At 39.1% G+C, this 24555-nt stretch overlaps 1 protein-coding gene across 8 annotated transcripts in view; it reads right to left on the bottom strand.

The window, feature by feature from the left end:
- The window catches only part of PHACTR2 (phosphatase and actin regulator 2), a 301180-nt gene that overhangs the window by 43215 nt on the left and 233410 nt on the right, over positions 1-24555 (bottom strand). For all 8 annotated transcript variants that reach the window (XM_073022540.1, XM_008006801.3, XM_073022541.1 and 5 more), the window contains 5 exons: positions 20763-20962; positions 19000-19156; positions 13488-13543; positions 7691-7752; positions 1695-1832 (listed from right to left, as the gene is read on the bottom strand). In XM_073022540.1, the coding sequence (XP_072878641.1) occupies positions 1695-1832; positions 7691-7752; positions 13488-13543; positions 19000-19156; positions 20763-20962 (613 nt within the window). The remainder of the gene's footprint in view (positions 1-1694; positions 1833-7690; positions 7753-13487; positions 13544-18999; positions 19157-20762; positions 20963-24555) is intronic.

Genomic DNA, 24555 nt, shown 5'->3' with positions numbered 1-24555 from the left:
AAAATGGGCAAAAGGCACTTCAGTGGAGTGGAATCCAAATGCCCAATAGGCATATGAAAATTTGCTCAACCTCACTCATAATGAGTGAGAGGCAAAGTAAATGCACAATGAAATATGACTTCCTAGCTTCCTCAGCCTGTGCTCTCCCTCCCGTCCTCAAGGGTCTGCTCCTTGCCTCTTCGACATAAGTACTGCCCTGCTACTCCAGTGATTTTTTTCCCACTCTATCAGTCACTGACTTTTCCTCCTATATGTTCAACCTCTCCCTTTCTTTTGACCCCTTCACAGCATAAAAAATTGTTCAAGTATTTCCCATAAATTAAAAAAAAAATCACTCCCTTGATACCGTATCTTGTTTTCCAAATTTACGTACCCAAGCTTATTAACCTTCACAATCACCAGCCATACGTTGAACGACTGCCTTATTATACTGCTACCCTTCAGAGCCCTAATTCTCAGGATTGTGTTTGATCCTCGTTGTCTCCATCACAGGCTTCCATCCATCAGGCCACCAAAATGCTCCCTCTCACCATGTCACTGCACACACATGGCCGTCCTCCCTGACAGTACTTCCAAGCTGCTGTGCTACGAGCTTCTCCTCTTTCCCCACCTCACAGACATTTCTTCTCAATATTTTTCTGCTGCTTCTTCCTAAAACGTTCCTGGAGTGCTTTTCTCAGCCTCCTTCTCCTCTACTCTTGTTCTGAACATTCTTCCTTTGTGATCTTATTCCTCTTACTTTTCATTCCTACTTATGAGCTAAGGATTTCTGAATCTGTATCTCCAGTATGTGCTTGATGCACAGTAGGTACTTTAAATAATGAAGCTTCCTATTAAAAAGGGTCAGCACAGAGTGTGATTAAATGCCTAGTTTTAGCATTAAGACATGGCATGTTTAAGCAAAAGTACTTACGATTAAAAAAAAAAACTGGGTATAGCATGAGTTTATTCAATACCAGATTTTGCTAAGAGAGAAAAATTAGAACAATTTAAAAACAAATGGTTGGCAAGAATCTTTGCCTATGGAACAATAGTACTTATAAGATAAAAGTCTTTCTGCATTGATAGAACCCACTGTATTTTTCATTTTTTAGGAACTGTGTGCAATGATTTAGAGTAGGGGTTGGTAAGCCTGACCTGCAGGCCAAATTTGGCCCACCATCTGTTTTTGTAGATAAAGTTTTATTGGAACATATACATATCCATTCAATTACGCATTGTCTGTGGCTGTTTTCATGCTACAATGGCAGGACTGGGCAGTTGCAATAAAGATTGTATGGCCCACATAGCCTAAACTATTTGCTGTCTTGCCATTTCTGTTAAAAGTGTGCCAGTCTTGACAAAGATCAGACCTTTCTATTGTTAACATATCCCTTTAAAATGGTAAGTGGTATAAGTTATATTTTCTAAGAGTAAGGGTAAATCCTGGATGTGAGAAAGCCCTCCCCATCCAGGTATGAAAGCAGGTGGGTTTTATGGTAAATAAGAACTACTTTTCTCTGAGACTTAGTTGAAAGAACTACATTGATATCACTAAACGTATCACTTTAACTGGCTTAAATAATCAGAGGCAGAAAACCGTTGTAATATTTGGTAAGATCTCATCCCCTAGGATGACTTAAGTAGGGGGAATGTGGATATTGAAGCTTCCAGAAAAGCAACACAATCAACACGAAATCCACTGGGATTCTTGCCTTGTCTGCAGGTGTTAACCTGGCCCAGGGCTTGTCTGCTCGGCGGTCATAGTCAGGAGAATCTGTGACTTCTACATACTCGTTAAATCGCAGGATCCTTCGAGCTTGTAGCTCTGCCACTGTGGGTCTCAGGCTGAGCTGCAGGAGGACAAAGAAAAAGGCAGAGTTCAGTAAACCGCTTACAGCCTCATGGTGGCAAGTATTCTATAGAGAACACTTCAAAGTTATGGTTAAATAAGGTCACTTTCAGGCATCAAAAAAAAAAAAAAAAAAAAAAAAAGGCAACAGCATCTTGGGAATTTCTAATGAGAACTAGAAAGCCGTGTGCCCTAATTTTTGAGACTATAAAAAATCATTGTTTCAGATAGGTCACAGTCTTTGGCAACCACCTGCATTATGCTATTTTCCCCAACTTGCCTGGCACTGTGATAAAGGTCTATCATCCCTAACGCAAGGAATATGCAATGCACAGACACAATAGTAACCCAGATACAGAATGGCTGGTTTGGTGATTGAATTATCAAGGCAAAAGCCATGGATTGAATTATCAAGGCAAAACTTCTAAAAGTTTTTCTAAAAAACTTTTAGAAATGGGAATAAAAGCCTGTTCCTATAATATTAAACCCATACACTCAGAAATGTACAAAGTTATGACATACAGGCCAGGCGCCATGGCTCATGCCTGTAATCCCAGCACTTTGGGAGGCCGAGGCGGGTGGATCACGAGGTCAGGAGATCGAGACCATCCTGGCTAACACAGTGAAACCCTATCTCTACTAAAAATACAAAAAAAAATTAGCTGGGCGTGGTGGCAGTCACCTGTAGTCCCAGCTACTCGGGAGGCTGAGGCAGGAGAACGGTGTGAACCCAGGAGGCGGAGCCAAGATCGTGCCACTGCACGCCAGCCTGGGTGACACAGCAAGACTCTGTCTTAAAAAAAAAAAAGTTATGACATAGAAAGGGTCCAATAAAGGGTATGCCTACAGCACAGCTGTCCTTAAGATATTTATAATAAGGACAAGGCCCCAATAGGATACATGCCCTTGGCCAGAAAAACCAATGTACAGGAATGGGGAGGGGAGAGTTGATGGAGAACTGTACTTCCTTGAGACCATCACTGCTTAAAATCAACTCCAACCTTCAAGATACTTCTAACAACTTGGGTCCCTCCTCCTTGTGGTCTTTGCCAGATTCAAATTTGTAATTACATTGCTTTTCTCTCTGGTTCCTTTCTCAAACCGAAAAATAAGATTCTGACAGGTGAAAGAAAGCTGGCCCCCTGGTAAACAGGCATTATCTACTCTCTGTGACAGAGGTTCACTCCCATTTTGGTTTTTCTCAGTTGGGCGGTATCACAGTTATCTCCAGAGAGGTAGACTTAGACCTCTATTGTAGTCATAAGGCACATTTTCATATATTTTCTCTCTCATATATACTCTGTATACAGCCAGACTACCCATCATCTAAGTGGTCCTCTTTGGAGATACTGCTTATTTATTTTTTTATTTGAACAGAATGGGGGGTCTCTCTACATTGCCCAGGATGGTCTTGAACTCTTGGGCTCAAGCAATTCTTCCATCCCAGTCTCCCAAAGTGCTGGGGTTACAGGCATAAGCCACAACACCTGTCCAGAGATACTCCTTATTTTGCACTGGGTCTACATTCTGTAGTCATTAACAGCCCTTTCCTGGGCCTCAGTTTCCTTCTGAACTAAGCCAATATTCTAACATTCAAAGCACTCAAGGACTTTTAGAAGGCCTAGGCCCATACCTTGAGCCCACTTGAGCAGGGATGTGCCAACTATGGCTCCCTCTATCTTCATAGAGCCCTGGTAGGCAATGGACAAGAGAGAGAATAATCTAAGTGACCTGTTATAGTCTAGTTGCTGTCCAATCTATATTGCTATCTTCTTGCTGCCACTTTGGGGCAAGTGGAAATAAGGAGGTAGAGAGGCCCTTGCTCCCAAGAACTGGCTAGAAGGAAAGTGACCAGTGGCAACATAGGTTAGAAATTCTCCATCCAGTCTTGTCCTCAGGACTGTCCCAGTCATGGGGTAGCTACCAAATGCTATGGGCTGACCTGCACCTACACCATGGAGCTATGTATGGTGGAAGCAAGTGGGTGCAGAGGGTAAGGGCAGGCACTGCTGCCTCATGGAGGGGCCCAGCTGGATTGAGAAAGATCATGTGTATCACAAGAGTGCCCAGGGCAATGAGGAGGGGTGATTGCTTGTCTACAGATGGTAACTTAAGGGCCATTGAAGACTACAGTCATCCCTAGAAACTGAGTCAGTAGTCTTTCAGTTTGATCATTATTTGACATTAATGAGCTTTGAGAAAAAAAAAATGATACAGTTTGGCTGTGTCCTCACCCAAATCTCAACTTGAATTGTATCTCCAGAATTCCCACATGTTGTGGGAGGGACCCAGGGGAAGGTAATTGAATCATGAGGGCTGGTCTTTCCCATGCTATTCTCATGACAGTGAATGAGTCTCCTGAGATCTGATGGGTTTATCAGGGGTTTCTGCTTTTGCTTTCTCCTCATTTTATCTTGCTGCCACCATCTAAGAAATGCCTTTTGTCTCCTGTCAGGATTCTGAGGCCTCCACAGCCATATGGAACTGTAAGTCCAGTTAAACCTCTTTTTCTTCCCAGTCTAGGGTATGTCTTTATCAGCAGCAAGAAAACAGACTAATACAGTAAAGTGGTACCAGGAGTGGGGTGTTCCTAAAAAGATATTCAAAACTGTGGAATCAACTTTGGAACTGGGTAACAGGCAGATGTTGGAACAGTTTGGAAGGCTCAGAGGAAGATAGAAAAACATGGGAAAGTTTGGAACCTCCTAGAGACTTGTTGAATGGCTTTGACAAAAATGTTGATAGCAATATGGACAATAAGGTCCAGGCTGAGGTGGTCTCAGATGGAGATGAGGAACTGGTTGAGAACTGGGGCAAAGGTGACTCTTATTATGTTTCAGCAAAGAGAATGGTGGCATTTTGCCCCTGCCCTAGAGATTTGTAAAACTTTGAACTTGAGAGAGATGATTTAGGGTATCTGGCAGAAGAAATTTCTAAACAGCAAAGCATTCAAAAGGTGACTTGGGTGCTGTTAAAAGCATTCCATTTTCAAAGGGAAATAGAGCATAAAAGTTCAGAAAATTTGCGGCCTGAAGATGCAGTAGGAAAAAAACATTTTTTGAGGAGAAATTCAAGCTGACTGCAGAAATTTGCATAAGTAGCAAGGAGGCTAATGTTAATCCTGAAGACCATGGGGGAAAATGTCTCCAGGCCATGTCAGAGACCTTCATGACAGCTCCTCCCATCACAGGCCTCAAGGCCCAGGTGGAAAAAGTGGTTTTGTGGGCAGGGCCCCAGGTCTTGTGCTGTGTTCAGTCTAGGGACTTGGTGCCCTGTGCCCCAGCCACTCTACCTGTGACTGAAAGGGGCAAATGTAGAGCTCGGGCTGCGGCTTCAGAGAGTGGAAGCCCTAAGCCTTGGCAGCTTCCACATGGTGTTGAGCTTGCAGGTGAACAGAAGTCAGGAATTGAGGTTTGGGAACCTCTGCCTAGATTTCAGAAGAGGTATGGAAATGCCTGAATGTCCAGGCCAAAGTTTGCCATGGGCAGGGTTAGGGGGGCCTCATGGTGAACCTCTGCTAGGCAGTGCAGAAGGGAAATGTGGGTTTGGAATCCCCACACAGAGTCCCTACTGGGGCACTGCCTAGTCGAGCTGTGCAAAGAGGGTCATTGTCCTTCAGACCCCAGAATGGTAGATCTGCTGACAGCATGTACCATGCATCTAGAAAAGCTGCAGACACTCAACGCTAGCCTGTGAAAGCAGCCAAGAGGGAGGCTGTACCGTGCAAAGCCACGGGGTGGAGCTGCCCAAGACCATGGGAACCCACCTCTTGCATTAGTGTGACTTGGATGTGAAACCTGGATTCAAAGGATAATTTTGGAGCTTAAAAATTTGGCTGCCCCACTGGATTTCAGACTTTCCATGGGCCCTGCAACCCCTTTGTTTTGGTCAATTTGGAACAGCTCCTATTTGGAACAGCTGTATTTACCCAATACCTGTACCCCCATTTTATCTAGGAAGTAATTAACTTGCTTTTGATTTTACAGGCTTATGGGTGGAAGGGATTTACCTTGTCTCAGATGAGATTTTGGATTGTGGACTTTTGGGTTAACGCTGAAATGAGTTAAGACTTTGGTGGACTGTTGGGAAGGCATGATTAGTTTCGAAATGTGAGGACGTGAGATTTGGAGGGGCCAGGGGCAGAATGATATGGTTTGGCTGTGTCCCCACCCAAATCTGAACTTGAATTGTATCTCCCAGAATTCTCCCGTGTTGTGGGAGGGACCCAGGAGAAGGTAATTGGATCATGGGGCTTGGTCTTTCCCATTCTATTCTTGTGATAGTCAAAATGTCTCACAAGACCTGATATGTTTATCAGGAGTTTCCCGTTTTGCTTCCTCCTCATTTTCTCTTGCCGCTGCCACGTTAGAAGTGCGCCTTTCGCCTCCTGCCATGATTCTGAGGCCTCACCAGTCATGTGGAACTACAAGTCCAATTAAATCTCTTTTTCTTCCCAGTCTCAGGTATGTCTTTATCAGCAGTGTGAAAATGGACTAATACAATGGATAAATAAAGGATCTTTTTCCTTGAAAAACAGAACCACTTTCGACATAGTCCCATAGCTTTTCTGTGGGAATGAAGCATTGCCACCTCCATCTGCCTTGGAATGCTTTTGTTGAAGACTCCCCGATTCCAGCCTACAAACATGTGGGTCAGGTCACACTTCATGGAGATGTCACATTTTAGTCACTTTATCCATTTTTAGGTGCATAGGGTATGCCTGAAGAATTATTAGAAGGATTTATAATGAAATATAAACTCTGATGGTGCTTGATTTTTTCAAAGGCTATTATTTTTTTAACACAGAAAAAAGTGATGGCTCTAACATCAGATTTATACATTCATAAATAAGTGGCAACAATTGTCTGAGTTTGGCAGGTAAGACATTTGTCAATCTGGGTAGCACTGTAGCAGGCAGGGTGGATATCAAGTTCACTTAATAAATTACTTACCCAGTTGTGATGTGGAATAGTGGGAAATGTTCAGGATTAACGAAATATTTATTTGTTTAATATTTCCAACACTAAATGGAAAGTGTGAGCATTTTAAGAAATAATTTTTATTATAATTAAAAATTTTTCCACTTCTTTTTTCTTTTTCTTTTATCATTGCTCTAATCAAGCGAGATCAAGATTAATTTTTAATTAATTCTTTTTTTTTTTTGAAACAAGGCCTCACTCCAGGCTGGTCTTGACCTACTGGGCTCAAGCAATCCTCCTGACTCAGCTTCCAAGTAGCTGGGACTATGGGTGCAAGACACTGCACCTGACTCAAAACAATTTTTAAAAATAGAAATATATGCATTGAAATATTAATAATGGCTATCTCTGAATGAAAGACATACGATTTTCTTTTTTTGTATCTTTAAAAATTTTCACACAGAGTACATATTTTCATAGAGTAAATGCAATTTAAAACCCTTGTTAATTTTTCAAAATTAACACAACATGCAATTATAAACATCATTTATAGCACGTGCATTATATTTATTTATTTTATTTAGTTACTTTTTTTGAGACAGAGTCTCATTCTGTCTCCCAGCCTGGAGTGCAATGGCACGATATCAGGTCATAGCAACCTCCACCTCCCAGGCTGAAGCAATTTCCCCACCTCAGCCTCCTGAGTAGCTGGAACTACAGGCATGTGCCACCATGCCAGCTAATTTTTGTATTTTTTGTAGAGATAGGGTTTCACCATGTTGCCCAGGCTGGTGATTTTGTTGTCTATGCTTATAGACTAATAGGAATAATTATTTCTAAACATCTGATTTACATACAGAGAGAGGATTAGTATTTTTTTTTAAAAAAACAAAATATATCTCAAAACACGTATGCTCATTAATAGTCACAACTTCATTACCTTTCTGCTGAGTCTGCGTTTAAGTTCCATTTTTGCTTCTTGTTCCTCTTCTTCATTCTTTTCTGTTTATTAAAGGAGGAAGGTCATGATGACAGTTACTATAGATGATTTTATAATCAGAAAAGTATATCAGGCCACAATCATGTGATTCTAACAAATAATGATCAAACACTTCACCAACATTGTTAAAAAGTTATCGAAAGATTTTGTAGAAAGGTTGATCATCTTATACACACACACACACACACACACACACACACACACACTTTTTTTGTAGGACTGGTTTGCTTTACTAATTTTAAACGTTTTTGCTTCCTGATGTCTTGTTGTATTCTTAAAAAAACCACAGGAATGCCCATATTCTAATGAAAGCCCTCTATTGTTGATCATCTCATGGGCTTATAAGCACAATTTACCAGAATTCAGATGAAAATTTACTTCTGGATCTGCTCTTCATGTGAAAATCTGAGACATATTAAAAGAGCAAATTAGAACCATCCGATGCATGTCTGAGCTGCTGATTTCCACTCAAATCCAACCAAAATATTTGATTTGTCTTCCTTGGTTTCCATAGAAGCAGAATGTAAGCATTTCCTTGGACTTTGCTTTCAAACCAGAATGTTCTAAATGAGGTTATGATGTACTGTGGGTGGAAATTATTTATTTTCTTGTGACTTTGCCTTTCCAAAGTCTTCTCTTTCTCTAGTGATTCACCAAGTAGTACAATTTTATGCTGCCCAGCAGATGGGATTTAAAGAAAAATGTCCAAAATTTTTAAAGAAATAAACACCCCTTCAGGTTTTGCTGGTTGTTGCTTACTTGAGGAACTTCTCTCTGTTGCTTCCTTTAGCTCATCATCTGTTCGATCAATGAGCATACATTTCGCTTCTTGGATACCGATGCTTATGAAAGATTATGTTTTAGAAAGTGCTATTATGAACTCTTTTGAAGGAAAATAATGCTGTATAAAGGCTTGACTAAAAGGTTGAAAAAGGAAAGCTTCTTCTATTTGTTTATTTATTTATTTTTGTTTTTATTTTATTTTATTTTTTGAGACAGAGTCTCGCTCTGTCACCCAGGCTAGAGTGCAGTGGTGCGATCTTGGCTCACTGCAACCTCTGCCTCCTGGGTTCAATGAAAAAAAAATTTTTAATCCATGATAGGTATGAAATATATTTATTTTAAAATTCAAATAGACTTCTTACAACTAAGACTATTTTTATGGTGAATAAAATATCAGTATTCAATATTTGCAACATCTGTATTTGTTAGTTGAACAGGCTAAATTCTCCATCAGTTTTCCTTCTCTGAACAGGGAAAAGTTTCTATGTTCTTCTGAAATAATAACTTTAATGCATAAGAAAGAAAGAAGGTGATTAGACAACGAGTGAACATAAACTGTAATCACCCACAAGATAAGAAACAATGAGTTAATATCCTTTCATTTTGTGCCAAACAAATTTGGTTATAATTTAAATTTCTTCCTACGAAAGTACTGTAGGTTTTTAATTGCTTCACAAAATATATATCCTTTCATATCCTTAAAAATGCATACTTAGGTTCAAAGAATTACCTCACATGAGTTGGATAAGGCTTGTGGATTGTCAAAATACATAATAAACAAAAGCCACACTGTGGTTCCTGTGATTTAAACCAGAGCTTTACAAGGTGACGTGATAGTGAAAATAAAATTGTTGATATTGTTGATAAAAATTGATGATATTGTTAGTGATATTGACATTGTTAATACAAACAAAAATATAATTCTTAAAACATTTTTGTCAACTCTTCCTGTACAGTGTTTATGCTATATTTTTAAGGTATTTTTCAAAGATTAAAAAATTGGATATAATACATCCCAAAGCTAATGAATGCTCCAGTCTTCATTAAATATGCAAAAATGACATTTCCTTGAAGGGAATATTTGATAGTTTTGTCTTATTAAGCATATTGTTCAACTAGTGCTACCAGTTAGGGAATTGAATTCATTTTTGACATCAGAAACTGACTTCTTTACGTTTTCCATGTTCAAAATTGTACTTTTAGTGAAGTTAGAGGACAAGGGTGAGAGGTAGAAGGAAGCCAACATGACTGTTCCTCTGAACCTTTCCTTTTATTTTGCAGAGATGGGCTCTCCCTGTGTTGCCCAAGCTTGTCTTGATCTCCAGGACTCAAGTGATTCTCCCGCCTCAGCCTCCCAAGTAGCTGGGATTACCAGCATGAGCTACCATGACAGTTTCTCTGAATCTTATTAAACAGTCACTGTAAAATCTCTCATACAGTCAAGGTTAAACCTTAAACTCAGTATTTGAAAATTCACCAAGTTTTTTGCATGCTTCCTTCATTTTTTGATTACTAGAGGACTAATTATAAAGTAGGATGTAAACCTTTCCGGTTAATTTAAACAGGCTGGAGGGATACTCATGAAGGAAGTGACATGGTTCATTGACAAATCTTGCTCTCAGTAACTCTCATCAGAATAGAGAGGGGTGAACATTTTGGACAAGCTGCAGGAAGCATTTCCGATAAATAAACAAATAATACATGTGGTTAAACAGCAGCAAGCACCACAGGAAACCTGCCTGGCGAGCAATATTACCCAGAGAATTTTGTGGATGAGCTAAAAGGAGAAGAAAGAAAAATACAAAAATATCAACAACTGGAATATTATCTTCTTGAGTTGTTAGTTCAGGTAAAATGGGTTCAAAAAGCCAAATTTTTTGTGGATTCATTTCTCTTTTTGTTTTTTACATGTTTCCATGTCGATGTTTTGTTTTTTCAATTTTTGGTGGAGATGAGATCTCACTATATTGCTCCTGGCCTCAAGCAATTCTCCTGTCTTGGACTTACAAGGCTGTGGGATTACAGGCATAAGCCACCTTACCTGGCTTCATGTGGGTGTTTTTAACAAATGAAAAAACACACATAAACTTAAAGTGCATTAAAAAAAGCTGGATCAACAGATGCATAGATATGTCATAAAGCAAGATGTTAATGATAGACTATAGATGGCAGATATATGTGGATTTACTGTAAAATTCCTTCAACTTTTCTTCACGTTTAAAAATTTTCATAATAAAATGTTGGGGAAAAATATATGCAGAACTCAATGGCTTAATTCATTTTTCTCTATATAAGACATAGCTAGAATTACATTCTCAGCTAAATACATCACCTTTCTTAATTAGCAAAAGTTGACCTTTTAAGTACCAAAACTTGCTTTCTATTTTATCAGTTTTTAGGAACTGGTTCTAAAATGCATAACTAAATGTAATATAATATAATATAAATACATATATGTAATATGTCTTTTTTAACAAGCTCTAGTATCACCAAAATAATTAGGAAAGACATCAAGTAAGGACTAGTATGGTGCATGACACTAAGAAATATAATTTGTCCTGTGGTCACCAATGAAAACTAATGGCATTTATCGGCATCTGGACTCATGTTCATTAAACTAGTGATGGACTCTAAAAGTTGTTGAACGTTTAATTCTGTAAGTTAGTTTTCTAGTTTGTCAAGAAAAGATGACCTAGTTAGGGCCAGGCACAGTGGCTTACAACCATAATCCCAGCACTTTGGGAGGCCGAGGTGGGTGAATCGCGAGGTCAGGAATTTGAGACCAGCCTGACCAACATAGCAAAACCCTGTCTCTACTAAAAATACAAAAATTAGTCAGGTGTGGTGATACACACCTGTAGTCCCAGCTACTCAGGAGGCTGAGGCAGGAAAATCACTTGAACCCGAGAGGCGGAGGTTGCAGTGAACCGAGATCGTGCCACTGCACTCCAGCCTGGGCAACAGAGCGAGGCTCTGTCTTGGGGAAAAAAAAAAAGATGACCTAGTTAAAGTAACTGTCCTTAAAAACCACACCATATCACACACTTTTCTACTGTTCTTGAACAAATGCTGAGATGAAACATACAAACATCAAACAAGAGCAATCTATGTGGAAGAACCAAGAAGCAAACGGGCTGAGTAGAGTGTTTCTAAGTTAGGCCATTCAGTTTCCTGTGACTGCTCAGGGAAAGATGACCTCTCCCAGTTTTCTTCCGCCTCCCTTGGCTATATAATACTGGGTCAGGAGATCATAAGCCAGTTATCAGCCTCTCCAGGCTGGAAATATGCCTCTGTTTCCAGAAATAAACATGCTTAGGTGAACTTAGAAGGAAGGAAAAAAAGGGCTGGAGTCGAATCTGAAGTGTCTCACTCTTTTCCAAACCTCTAGGAAAACAAGATATAAAGGCCAATGCAGCCCTTAAGATCAATGCACAGTAAGTTCCTAGATCTATGAAACAGTTCCTCAGACAACCAAACTCTAGTGTGGTTTGGCACTATTTATCTCACAGGATCAAGAAAGAATTACCCAAAATGTGCCCTTCCTTTCTTCTTCTAGGTATTAGAGCAGGCATCCAGTAAGACATAATCTTTGTGTTTTTTAGGAGCTTAGGGTCTGCATTTGAGCATGCTTAAAAATTCAACAAGTATTTCCCAGGAACCTATCATGGAAAGCAATGAACCTTTTTGGTTTGTTTTGTTGTCAAAATTAGATGCTGCTTCTACTCTTCCTCAGCAACACAAAAACACAAAATTTTCCTACTTTTCTAGTCCTAAATTTTTCCTGCTCCAAACTGGCTCTTCTATACATTAGTAGCCACTTAAGTCCTTCCTGGGGCTGTATTCTAGTTATGTTCAAAAAAAGCCAGAAAAAAGCATTCCAAAGAAAGTGATCCCACAGACTGGGTGGATGGTAGTTGCTCTCACTGAATGGTAGTTCATATTCATTGTTGAATTGATTTTGTACTAACAACTGTAATACAATATGCTACTAAAATCTTTCTTCCCTAAAGGAAAGAAAGTATCTTGGATTGGAGAGGAGGGGTCTTCTAGCAGGCCAAGATAACTCGAAAAGCCTGGCTGACAAAGATTTCCCCCACACCATGGGTCACTACCATTGTGGCACTATTCAGAGTTTTACCCATCCCTCTTCTTTGATATTTCACACAATAAAAAGATCTTTTGAAACCAAGTTAACAATATATAAAACTACAGCTAGGCTCAATTTAAAAATATCTGTTTCTTAACTCACTGCAATGCCTGACCACATTGACACATGATAGCATGACAAACCGTATTTCTATTAGTTTTATAGTTTTAACATACCAACTCCAATAAATACTACTGCAGGGACGAGTAAAAACTAAGGTCAAAGAGAACAGAGGGGAAAACAGAATGGGAAAATAAAGTAGGAAAATGAATGGAGAACGTTTTAGTGCTGAGAAATTATAAACAACTCAAGAAGGAAGATGAGTCTTCACAACATAGGAAAATGCAATGGATTGAAAATTTTATTTTGAATTGAGTCATTTGTTAAACTAGCAACAAACTATTATTAAGAATATTAATATAAGAATGTTTGATTTGTTTCTTTGTGGATTCCTTTGGCCTTTTCTTTGACATTTATTTGCAAGAAGACCAGAGCATTCTTTTTCTATTTAATATTTGGGTGAAGGAATACATGGAATGTATTTCATCTTTCTTAAACACAATTGTCATGACTATGACTCTGGTCTGGTGGGGGGATGTAAGGCTCAAAGCCATAAAATAAAATATGAAATTCAAGAAATTTTAAAAAATATATAAACAATTACATATAAATGTGACATAAATGGACTATTTCAATCCATCTTGAGTAAACGAATATATGATGGTTTCTTACTGATAAATGGATCATCTGTAGAGGCAGCTTGTTAATGATTACACAAGGAATCATTCTATAGTATAGAATACTCACGTTTTAGGATGTTTCTTTGCTCTAATTCTTCAGTTGTGGGCCTCTGGCTCAGCCTCCTATGATGACAAAAAGGATATATTACAGGTTAAAAATGAGGTACCCTAGTAGGAGACTCGAAATAAAACAACAAAGCTCTATTTTTCATGTTTTGAGAAATAAAAATCCATTTTTAAAGCTGCAAAATAAAAGTCTCTTTCCCATTAGTTTGGAGACTACAGATCATGGCTGAGGCTACTCACCAACCCCCATTACACAGTCTCCCTTCCTTTTAGCAACAGATTGGTCTGGATGTTAGATAGGTACCTGACTATATAGACTTCTGCCTCCCTAGAAGCCAGGTATCGTGCTGTGACTGAGTTTCTGCAATGGGATGTGAGCAGAATGATGTTTGTTACTTCCCCTTCTCATCCTTAAAATGCCTGGGTGCATGTTCCCTTCTTTCTCTTTCCTTTTTCCACAGGCTAGAACTTCAGCCTGATGGTTTGAGCCAGCTTTGATCATGCAGATGAGACCATCCAGGGGACAGGAGAGCAGCAAGACAGAAGGAACGTAGGAGATAGGCTGACTTCAAGGAGCCGAGTTCCCAACCATGCTGGATGGCCCACCTACCTGGGGACGGTCATGTGAAAAAGAAATACACATACCTGGTTTGGACCACTATAGTTTTTGGTCTCTGTTACAGTTTAGCTTATAGCCTAATTAATATATAGCTCATTAGGGTCTAAAATAGGATGCTGTGCCTGGCTGGGTAATCTTAATATAAGATAGTACTACTAATTCTAAGTGTTTATGGTTATGACAAAAATGGTAAGAAGAACTGAAATTAATACTTTAAATATCTCACTAATATGCTAAACTATGATCTTCATCAGAGCTACCTTGACACTAACTTAATTGAGCAGACAAAAGAACTTGTTGAACATCTATCTCTATGCCAGCCAGGTTTTCTGCCATCCATGTCCCCATGTATCCTGTGCTACATATCTCTATTATGAATATACTGTACTCTATATTACGCCCACAATAAGCCACATTTCTTTTATCTATGGTGTCTCCTCCATCTGAATGTCTTTCTCTCCTTTTCCATCTACTGAAATCTTATAGATGATTAACATAATATCTTGAAGATATGTATTTGGTCTCTTCTGAAAGTGAGAATTAAAGGCTCCTGGTTCTTTGCTCATTTACAGCAATTTATACACAGACTATACATCTATTAAAGCACTTATCACACAGGCAGTTATAAAAATAATAATTACAGCTATCATTTAGTCATACTTTTAAAAATCCAGGTACTGTGCTAGGTGCTTAGCTTATATGATCTGAAATCCTCAAAGCAGTTCAGCAAGGTAGCACCCAGTTTCAGTTTTACAGATGAGGAAATGAGAGATTAACTAACCTGCCTAAGGTAAAACACTAGTAAATGCTAGTGCCAGGATTCATACTCAAATCCTTTGACTTAGATGTTTGTGCTTTTCACATGACCCCTTCATGCAACATATAATTCTGTCTCTCATTAGACATGGAGTTCTCTGTGGCTAGAACTGTGGGTGAACTATCTTTCAATGACAGTGATTAGATGTGCTGTGTTTGTACAAAAATAATTCTGTAAAATTTACATTTTAATAACAGTGAAAACTTTGCTCTATTAACTTTTTTTTTTTTTTTTTTTTTTTTTTTTTTTTTTTTTTTTTTTTGGTGAGACAGAGTCTGGCTTTGTTGCCCAGGCTGGAGTGCTGTGGCGTGATCTCAGCTCACTGCAACCTCTACCTCCTGGACTCAAGCGATCCTCCCACCTCAGCCTCACAAGTAGCTGGGACTACAGGCGCATGCGACCAAGCTCCACTAATTTTTTCTTTTTTTGGTACAGATGGGGTTTTGCCATGTTGCCCAGGCTCGTCTCAAACTTCCGGGCTCACGCGATCCACATCTCAGCCTCCCAAAGTGCTGGAATTAGAGGCATGAAACAACCGCACCCAGACCACTGACATTTTTGACAGATATAGTCTATGTATTTATCAAGGCTTTCGAACTTTTGGGGGTTGTAGTGGAATCCTAATCTGTAAGAGAGACAGAAGCTGTCTTAGTTGGATGGTTAGATCTGGGATGGAGAAGCCTCCTCCCATCCCAGCCCAAACACACACCTATACTCACATCTCAGCCCAAACACACACCTACACTCCCATCCCAGCCCAGACACACACCTACACTTTCCTGGTTCTTCCAGTAGATGCCTATGTATCATTTCCAGGGCATCCTTGATGAAGTCTTTAGAAAACTGGTACTTTATGGGATTCCACAGTGTCAGCTTCTCACAGTGTTCTTCATTGGTCCCTTGTTTTTGAACACTGGTTTGTTTTAATTTATCATTACTATAAATATCTTTGTAAAAAACATCTTTGTAAAATATAGCATTTTCCCCCTTTGGATTATTTACTTTTTATGTAGTTACCAAACGGAATTACCATGCAAAGAAACAGACCGCTTCATAATTCTCTTATCATATTGTTAAACTGTTCTTCAGAAATACTGAAAAAGGGCAATGTATATGTGTCCTACTTGCTCACAAATTTGCCAACATTGGGTTTAATTTTTAAATGTGCTTTACTAGTTTAACTGATGTATAATAATTTAAATGAATAATAAGAAATTTAATTTTTCTGAGGGCCTGCTATGACCCAGATACTAAAGAACCATTAGTGTATCATCTCCTTTAATCCTCCCAAGCTCTTGGGTTAGTTAGCTCTGTTTCACAGATGAGGGCCAAGGAGGAGCTCTTTCCTGCCTTGTCCTATGACTGTATTTCTGCTAGTTCTGGATAAGCCCATACTTGGATGTTGAATAGCCACCTCTCACAATGGTTGTGTTCATGATGATTTTCATTACATTTATCACAGCCCCAAACATCTTTTCAATCTGTGGCCACAGACCTCCCATCCTATCTTGGCAGATGGTTTTCTTTGGCCCACACTGAAAAAGGTGACATTTATTTCTATTAGGTTTCATTTTATGGAATGAATCCATTATGCTTTGATTCTATAAAGTACACCCATTGTCCTTCAAACTTCATGCTACCCATTTGATTAACCTGTCTGCTGATTTTTCTTCATTGGTAAAAATGTTCACTCTCTTTCCATTTAGTTATATATTCCTTCATTCCTTCCACTATGATTTCCTGGAAATGGATTTCTTGGGCCTGGAGTGAAGTGAAGAGTTAAGTGTTTAAAATGTGGTCGTTGCTATTGCTGTGACTGCAATCTCCCTTTTCATTGTGGGAGATTTCTTCTATGTATCAATGTTATATAAATATAATGTTGATTTTTTAGGTTAATCTTACATCAAGCAAACCTGCTGAAATTATTATATATAGCAATTTGGCATCAGTTTTTAAAGTTTTCTAGGTATATAACCATGTATAACAACAGTCTATCTTTCGTATAATTTATACCTTTTCTTCACCACAAATAATTGTGACCAGACTTTTAGCACAGGAAGGTTAAGGCATTTTTCTTTGCTTCTATTTTTAAAGAAAATGACTTTAGGGTTTCTCCCTAGAGTAAGATATTTAGTATATTTTTTAAAATTTATTTTTTAATTGTTTTTTGAGATAGAGTCTCACTTTGTTGCCCAGGCTGGAGTGCAGTAGTACGATCTCGGCTCACTGCAACCTCTGCCTCCCAAATTCCTGCCTCAGCCTCCTGAGTAGCTGGGATTACAGGTGCCCGTCATCACGGCTGGCTAATATTTGTATTTTTAGTAGAGATGGTATTTCACCATGTTGGCCAGGCTGGTCTCGAACTCCTGACTTCAAGTGATCCGCCTGCCTTGGCCTCCCAAAGTGCTGGGATTACAACTCCTCATTTGTTTAGGATTTTTAACAAAAACTTACAAAATTTTCTTTACGGTTACTTTGACATTTATCGAGGTGGGTATATGATACTTCACACTTTTTTACTCCTTACTATGATAATACTATTACTATTTTATGCAAATATTATTCAATGATTTACATTCTTCTTCACGGCAAAACATAAACAAGAGTAATAAAACAATCAGAAAACCTAGAAGCATATACTCTCTTACATAGAGTAAAAAGTACAAAACAGGAGACAGTGTACAAAAGAAAATTGGGCAGAGAGCCCAGGAGCGAAACTCTGATTCTGGTTCTGCTACTCAGTAACTGCATGTCCTTGAGAAATTTCCTTAATCTCTGTGGGCCTCAGAGAGGCCCCTTGTTTTTCCTTGGTAAGATGGCAAGATTAGACTTGTAGGTTTTTCCAGCTTGATACCGTTAATCACTTTGGTCCCTCTTGCTTCTGCTGGCTCTTTCCCGAAGCCAGAAATGGTCACAGGTTAGGGCTGAATTAAGATGACAGTGAGAGAGACCACTGGTAAACATTCCCAAATTGCTTCCAGAGTTGCAAGAGGGCTTACGGAACAGAGAGACCCTCTAAGCCTCCCCCGAGGTTCCCTGGTAGGCTGTGCTTTTCCTTCAGATAGATGCCACAGCTGCTGCCTCTGACACCTTTCTGCACAACTCAGCCGTAAGGAGGTGCCTTAGGGGTTACTCTTCCTCTGGAGAAATGGTCGGCAGCCTCCATGTCAATCCTGCCTCCAGTTATACCACTTCCAAGCAAGGACAGCAATTTTCCCCCTACCTCCAAATCCTGCTCTGGGATTCTAGACAGCTCCTTTCTCCCAGTTATGCACCCTGTTGGGTATGCAGAGTAAGATAAGTCAGCAGAACAACTAATTCTCACATATGCTTAAACTGATCATCAAAAATAAGACCTTTGCTTTGGCATGAATGAATGCTCACTTCTATTAAAAATGCCAGTTTAAGGGACTTGTAAAGTCACCAGTGGCAAAAACAAAAATCCTATACAATGGTTGGAGGCAGGAAGAGATGTCAGATGACCCATTTACTAGAAGTCGGAAGGGGGATGTTTAGATAAGAGGGTTATGGCTACCTGACTTGGATGAAGCCAGACCACGGAAGGGAACTAATATTTCTACAGTCTCACAGCCCACAAGGCAGAACCTCATGGCATTCCCAGGAATGCTAGTGAGTGCATAAATTAGGCCAGGATTGTTGAGCAAACTGTGATCTGCAGGCCAAATCCAGCTTTATGAATAAATAAAGTTTTATTGGAACATAGCCACACTCATTTGTTTATCTATTATTTATGTCTGCTTTTATGCTACAGCAGTGCAGTTGAGTAGCTGCAACAGAGACTGTCTGGCCAGCAAAGCCTGAAATGTTTGCCAATTGGTCTTTAAAAAAAAGTTTGTTGACCCCTGGAATAGGCTTTGGTGACCTGAAAGCCACTGGCTAGCTGGGCCAAAGGACAAGTTCCTCGAGTGGTTCATCATGCAAGACCAACTTTAAAAGACCCAATAGGCCAGATGTATCTGGACATAAGGAATTCACAATGACCCCAGTTAGGTAGGAAGCTTTGGGAAGGAGAAAAATACAAATTAGTCAGTGCTGCCCTAAAATATCAGCAATTACCTGACTAACTTGGTTCCAATTTGTTGTCGGATTTCCTGCCTCTCTTCTTCGGATGTACGCTGCAAGATGTTTTTGTCCTCTAATTCTTTCTTAGATGGTCTGTTGCCAAGTTTGATAGCAAGAGTATCCCTCCGGCGTATTTTACTTGCCAAAGCACCTGAGGATTGAAAAAGAGGAGAAATGCAGAGAGAGAGGCTTTTAGCCAGTGGCACTTGGGTTACACATGGCATGGACTTTAAATAGAGCCCAGACCAAATTCTTTCTCCTCGTGCAGGAGGAGAATCTTAATTAACCTAAGGAAAAAAAGACTGAGTTGGATGCAGTACATTTTAAGAAGACTGAAAAGCTATGTCTTTTTAATGTTCTGAGAAATATTGGGACACCATAAAAAACTTAGAAGTCTCACTTCATCGTTTGGAAAGTGATAGCTGCAGTTTATTTTGCTGAGAGGGTGGATCATAGAAATGAATGATTGTACAATGCTTTTTCTTTTTCAAGTTTAGAAAACTTAGTTCCTTTGCTTTTATTCTGGACAGTTAATCCTTGTCTCCTCCTTTCCTCTACTCAGACGCCATCCTGGCAGAGTCTACCAATGTTTAACCCTTAATTACTCAGAACCCTGAAAATTTCAACAAATGATAAGTAATACCACATGGATGATAATGGTTTTATTTATTTTTTTTGCTCCATGCAAATTAAAAGGGATTGACAAAGTGCCATTTAATCACTAATAACTTGTCATAATCTACAAATTCAGTCCCACAGTGATTCCCTCCTATGTTATCCTGCTCAAAGTTAAAAAAAAAAAATAAAAGCACTTTCCAGATCTCCAAGTTATATTAGCTTGATGTAAAAGTAATTGTGGTTTTTGCCATTATTTTTAATACATAAATGATATTAGTATTTCCTAGAAGGCCTACTATCTTACTTATTGTGGAAGTATGATTGTTTTTTAATGCTAACGAGGTATTTAGCATTCTTCTTATTATTTTTTGAGATGGAGTCTCACTGTATCTCCCAGGCTGGAGTGCAGTGGCGTGATCTCAGCTCACTGCAACTTCTGACTCCTGGGTTCAAGCGATTCTCCTGCCTCAGCCTCCAGAGCAGCTGGAATGACAGGTGTGCACCACCACGCCTGACTGGTTTGTGTATTTTTAGTAAAGACAGGGCTTCGCCATGTTGGCTAGGCTAGTCTCGAACTCCTGTTCTCAAGTGATTCACCCACCTTAGCCTCCCAAAGTTACAGACATGAAACACCATGCTTGACCTCTTAATGCTAATGAGATATTTGGCATTCTTGATTCATTCCTCCTTCCCCTTTCTACAAACCCCAGTAAAAAAAAAAAAAAAAAAAAAAAAAGTGAGTGAAAATTTCAAACACCTCCAATGAGTAAGCCCAAGAATCTGCACTGACTCCTTTCTTTCTTCAAGAATGGTCCCAGAGTGGAAGGCTCTCTTTGGTCATAGTGAGAAAGGTCTCTGTCATTAGAAAGCTTTGATTCTCAGGACAAAAACCAATGTGCACATCTAGCTCATCTAGCTCATCGACAAAGGCCAGATCCAGCCGTGTGACATCATCTTCTGGAAAGGCCTCCCGTCAAAAGCTAAACTTTAGGATATACACATTTCTAATTTGAGAAAGGAGGATGAGGGGAAAGAAAACATCAGATGTCTGGTTCCTAATGAGGCTTTTATTCTTTACAAAGTGCAGCTGCTTCTGCTTATCACCCACGCTTCTCCCTGCCTCTTGAAAACAGTCTTACTTTCTCCACTGCCATCCTCATCTTCATCTTCGTCCTCATCGTCAGTGTACAAGACGGGCCCGTCGGAGTCAGAGTCACTGGCTTGGTATTCCCTGTGGCCTTCCTCTTCTGAGGGACTAAAGGATTCTGAAGATTCACCCATCAGACCAGGAGTCAGTAGCTGAGGCACTGTCTTCCCCAGCTCCTCTTTGGTTGTGAAACTGTTAAAGGCAGAAAAGCATGGGAGTGATGTGAAGCTCACAGCAAACCTTGGGGACACCAACACCATGAAAAAGAGCTCTAGTTTCATGGGCTTCCTTTAGGCTGGGGAAAGCAGACACATGACATAGGCCAGGCTAAAGTCACTGAAATGAAACCTTAATTCTCAAGGTTTTACATTTTTCATTTGTAAAATGCAAAGGCTTGGTATCTGATACATTTAGCAAACAAGCAGGATAAAACTACATTTTGCAAATTATTTTTTCCATAGCAATGGGGGTTCAGTGGAAATAATAATGAGCTAGAGGCTCCTGGATATTTGACGTTATCTGCACTTTTTCTTTGACCTGTGTGAACTCCTGCTTATCCTTCAAGTGTCAGCTACAGCTCAGCTCCTTCAGGAATCTTTCCTGGACCTTCAGTTTAATTCCTTGCCCACCATGTCTGTCCCATGGGGACCTTAAGACAACCCTGCCAGAGTGCTTAGCGTACTACACCTTGACCACCCATTGCTTCTCTGCCTTCTCAATCCCACAAGTTCCTGGAAAAGTGAGACTCATTGTTTTGCATCACAGCATCCAGAAGGTAGTGACATAGAAAAGTACATCTTCTTTCATTAATATATGACTGGGTTCGGTGGTTCACACCTATAACCACAGCACTTCAGAAGGCTGAAGCGGGAGACTCGCTTGAGCCTAGGAGTTCAAAACCAGCCTGGGCAACATAGGGGACCTTGTCTCCACTAAAAATACAAAATATTAGCCTGGAGTGGTGGCCGGCACCTGTAATCCCAACTACTTGGGAGGCTGAGGCAGGAGAGTCACTTGAACCTGGGAGGTGGAGGTTGCAGTGAGCCGAGATAGCGCCATTGCACTCCAGCCTGGGCAACAAGAGCAAAACTCCATTTCAAAAATAAATAAATAAAATAAAATAAAATAAAATAAAAAATTAGCTGGGTATGGTGGCGCTTGCCTGTAGTCCCAGCTACTCAGGAGGCTGAGGTGGTAGGATTGCTTAAGCCTGGGAAGTCGAGGCTACAGTGAGCCATGCTAGCACCACTGTACTCCAGCCTGGGTAACAGAGTGAGACCCTGTCTCAAAAAAAAAAAAAGAAGTGTGTGTGTGTGTGTGTGTGTGTGTATATATATATATATATATAAATACATATATGAATTAATCCTGGTTTTAACCCAATGTGTAAATAGTAAAAACTCATTTATCCTATGTGTGTTTTCATTTTTAAAACTGCCTCTTGTAACATAATAGACAGCGTGCAAGTTAAATAAACTTTTTAGAAAAAAGATAATATGCACTCTAGCCTGGGTGACAGAGCGACACTCCACCTCAAAAAAAAAAAAAAAGAAAGAAAGAAAGAAAAAAGGTGATATGCAAGGATGCAATAATTTTCTATTATTTAGCCTGGTAAAAGTCTACGGTTTAAGGAGTTACTATTAATGTACAAAGATGGCCAATTTTCAAAGACTAGACTAAAAAATATACAGTAACTTATGTAAAAACATCATATCAAAAATAATGTAATCTTCATTTTAAGACACAAAGATTCCCCAAATTGCTTTCTGGTAAAAAGTTCTTCCAGTAATAAACATAGATAAACTTGATCAGAATAGGAGGTATTTAAAACCTTACTTTGTGGTTATAAACCTGAGTGAGCACTGTCAAAATTTTGTTTCTCACTTATCAGAAAAACCCAACAGACTACATTCTTGTTCTCAAAGAGGGAAATAGGAAATCTCATTTTTATTGTGTAAAATACATAACATAAAATTTGCCATTTTAACCATTTTTAAGTGTACAATTCACTGGCATTAGGCACATTCACGTTACTGTGTAACCATGACCACTGGCCATCTTCAGAACTTTTCCATCTTCCCAAATTCAAACTCTACCCATTAAACAACTCCCCATAACCATTATCTCCCAGCCATTGGCAACTACCATTCTACTTTTTGTTTCTATAATTTGACTATTCCAAGCACCTTCTCTAAGAGAAATTATACAATGTTTGTCCTTTCATATGTAACATACTTCATTTAGCATAATATCTTCAAGGTTCCTTCATTCATATCGTAGCATGTGTGAAAATTTGCTTCCTTTTTAAGGCTGAACGATAGTCCATTCTACGTATATACCACATTTTGTTTATCCATTCATCAGTCAATAGACATTTTTGTGTTTTCACCTTTTGGCTATTGTGAAAAATACTGCTTTGAGGACCGGTGTACAAATTCAAGTGCCTGCTTTCAATTATTTTGGCTATATACATGAAAGTAGAATTGCTGGATCACATGGTAATTCTATGTTTAATTTTTTGAGGAACCACCATACTGTTTTCCACAGTGTGAAATCTCATCTTGAATAAGAGAAGATCTATTTTTATGGGAAAATTTTTCCACGGTCTGGGTTTTTAGTTGATTGCCACTGGAAGCCATTCTTGTTTGAATTGGCTGCCATTATGGGTGATCACAGCACATTTAAAATACACGCCAATTAGTAATATGTTCTGAATAACAGAACAAATTTGAGAGATGAGTCCTTTATTTGTTGGTGTCATTGTTCACTAATTAATTATCATATTGATTATTAGTCTAATCTTACTATTTGTATGTCTCATGGTTTTCAAAGTGTCCAGCATACATCTACAATTTACAAGCATTCTATTGTATAAGGAGGGCAGATAACTTACAGTTCATGGAATCAAAGAAGGCCATGAACGAGTTGCCTAACCAAGGTAGCAAGTCTACTCTAGAATCCAGACTGAAGACTCTTGGTCTACCTATTAAATTTTACATTTATTATACTATTATATTTTACACTTAATGAGTTATATTATGTTATAAATTATATCTGATGTTAAATATACTCCAAGTTTGTATTAATCAACTCATGACTTACCCCTTATTTTTCCCCCCCGGGTTCCTAGGCACACTGGACAATATAGTGCATTCTATAAATGTTTGTGGAAATGAACTGCACAGAGTAACCTTTTGGATATGGCCTCCAAATGGTCTTATTAGTTTTTACCTTATATTGTATCACACATATGTATTACTGATGAAGCTGCCCATGAATGGAAGCCTACCAAATAATTACTAGCCTGCCAGATGGGAAGAGAGGTAAGTATTTTTATACACAGCCACTTGTCTTCTTGAAAGTTTTGATATTTGTCTTCCAAACAGAAGTCTCTTCATAAAATGACAAGATTTTCACACATTAGTTGACTGAACATAACTCAGAGGGAAAGTTCTAAGTAAAGCAAGTGAATAAGAGCCAGATATTCTAATCCAAATATCCACTTGAAAAAGGCAGAAAGAATTTGGAAGGAAATTTGAGAGACTACTTACTCCAGGTTCATTAATTCAGGAGCAAACACAAACCTTCCCTGTAGGATGAACTGAAATTTAAATTTTGAAGAATATACAGAGAAGAAAATCCCTATGGCCTCTTCTAGGAAAGCATTATAACTACCTTGATGGACAGGAATATCTACTACAAGTAGCCTCAATGGCTAATGATGTCCTAAGCTCACTCCCTCTGATTATAGTCCCAGTAGGAAAAAAGAGCTGATGCATACCTCT

This window comes from Chlorocebus sabaeus, chromosome 13 (assembly GCF_047675955.1).
Source record: "Chlorocebus sabaeus isolate Y175 chromosome 13, mChlSab1.0.hap1, whole genome shotgun sequence".
NCBI lineage: Eukaryota > Metazoa > Chordata > Mammalia > Primates > Cercopithecidae > Chlorocebus > Chlorocebus sabaeus.
Note: the sequence above shows the minus strand (reverse complement) of the source record. Positions and strands in the feature narration are given on the sequence as shown.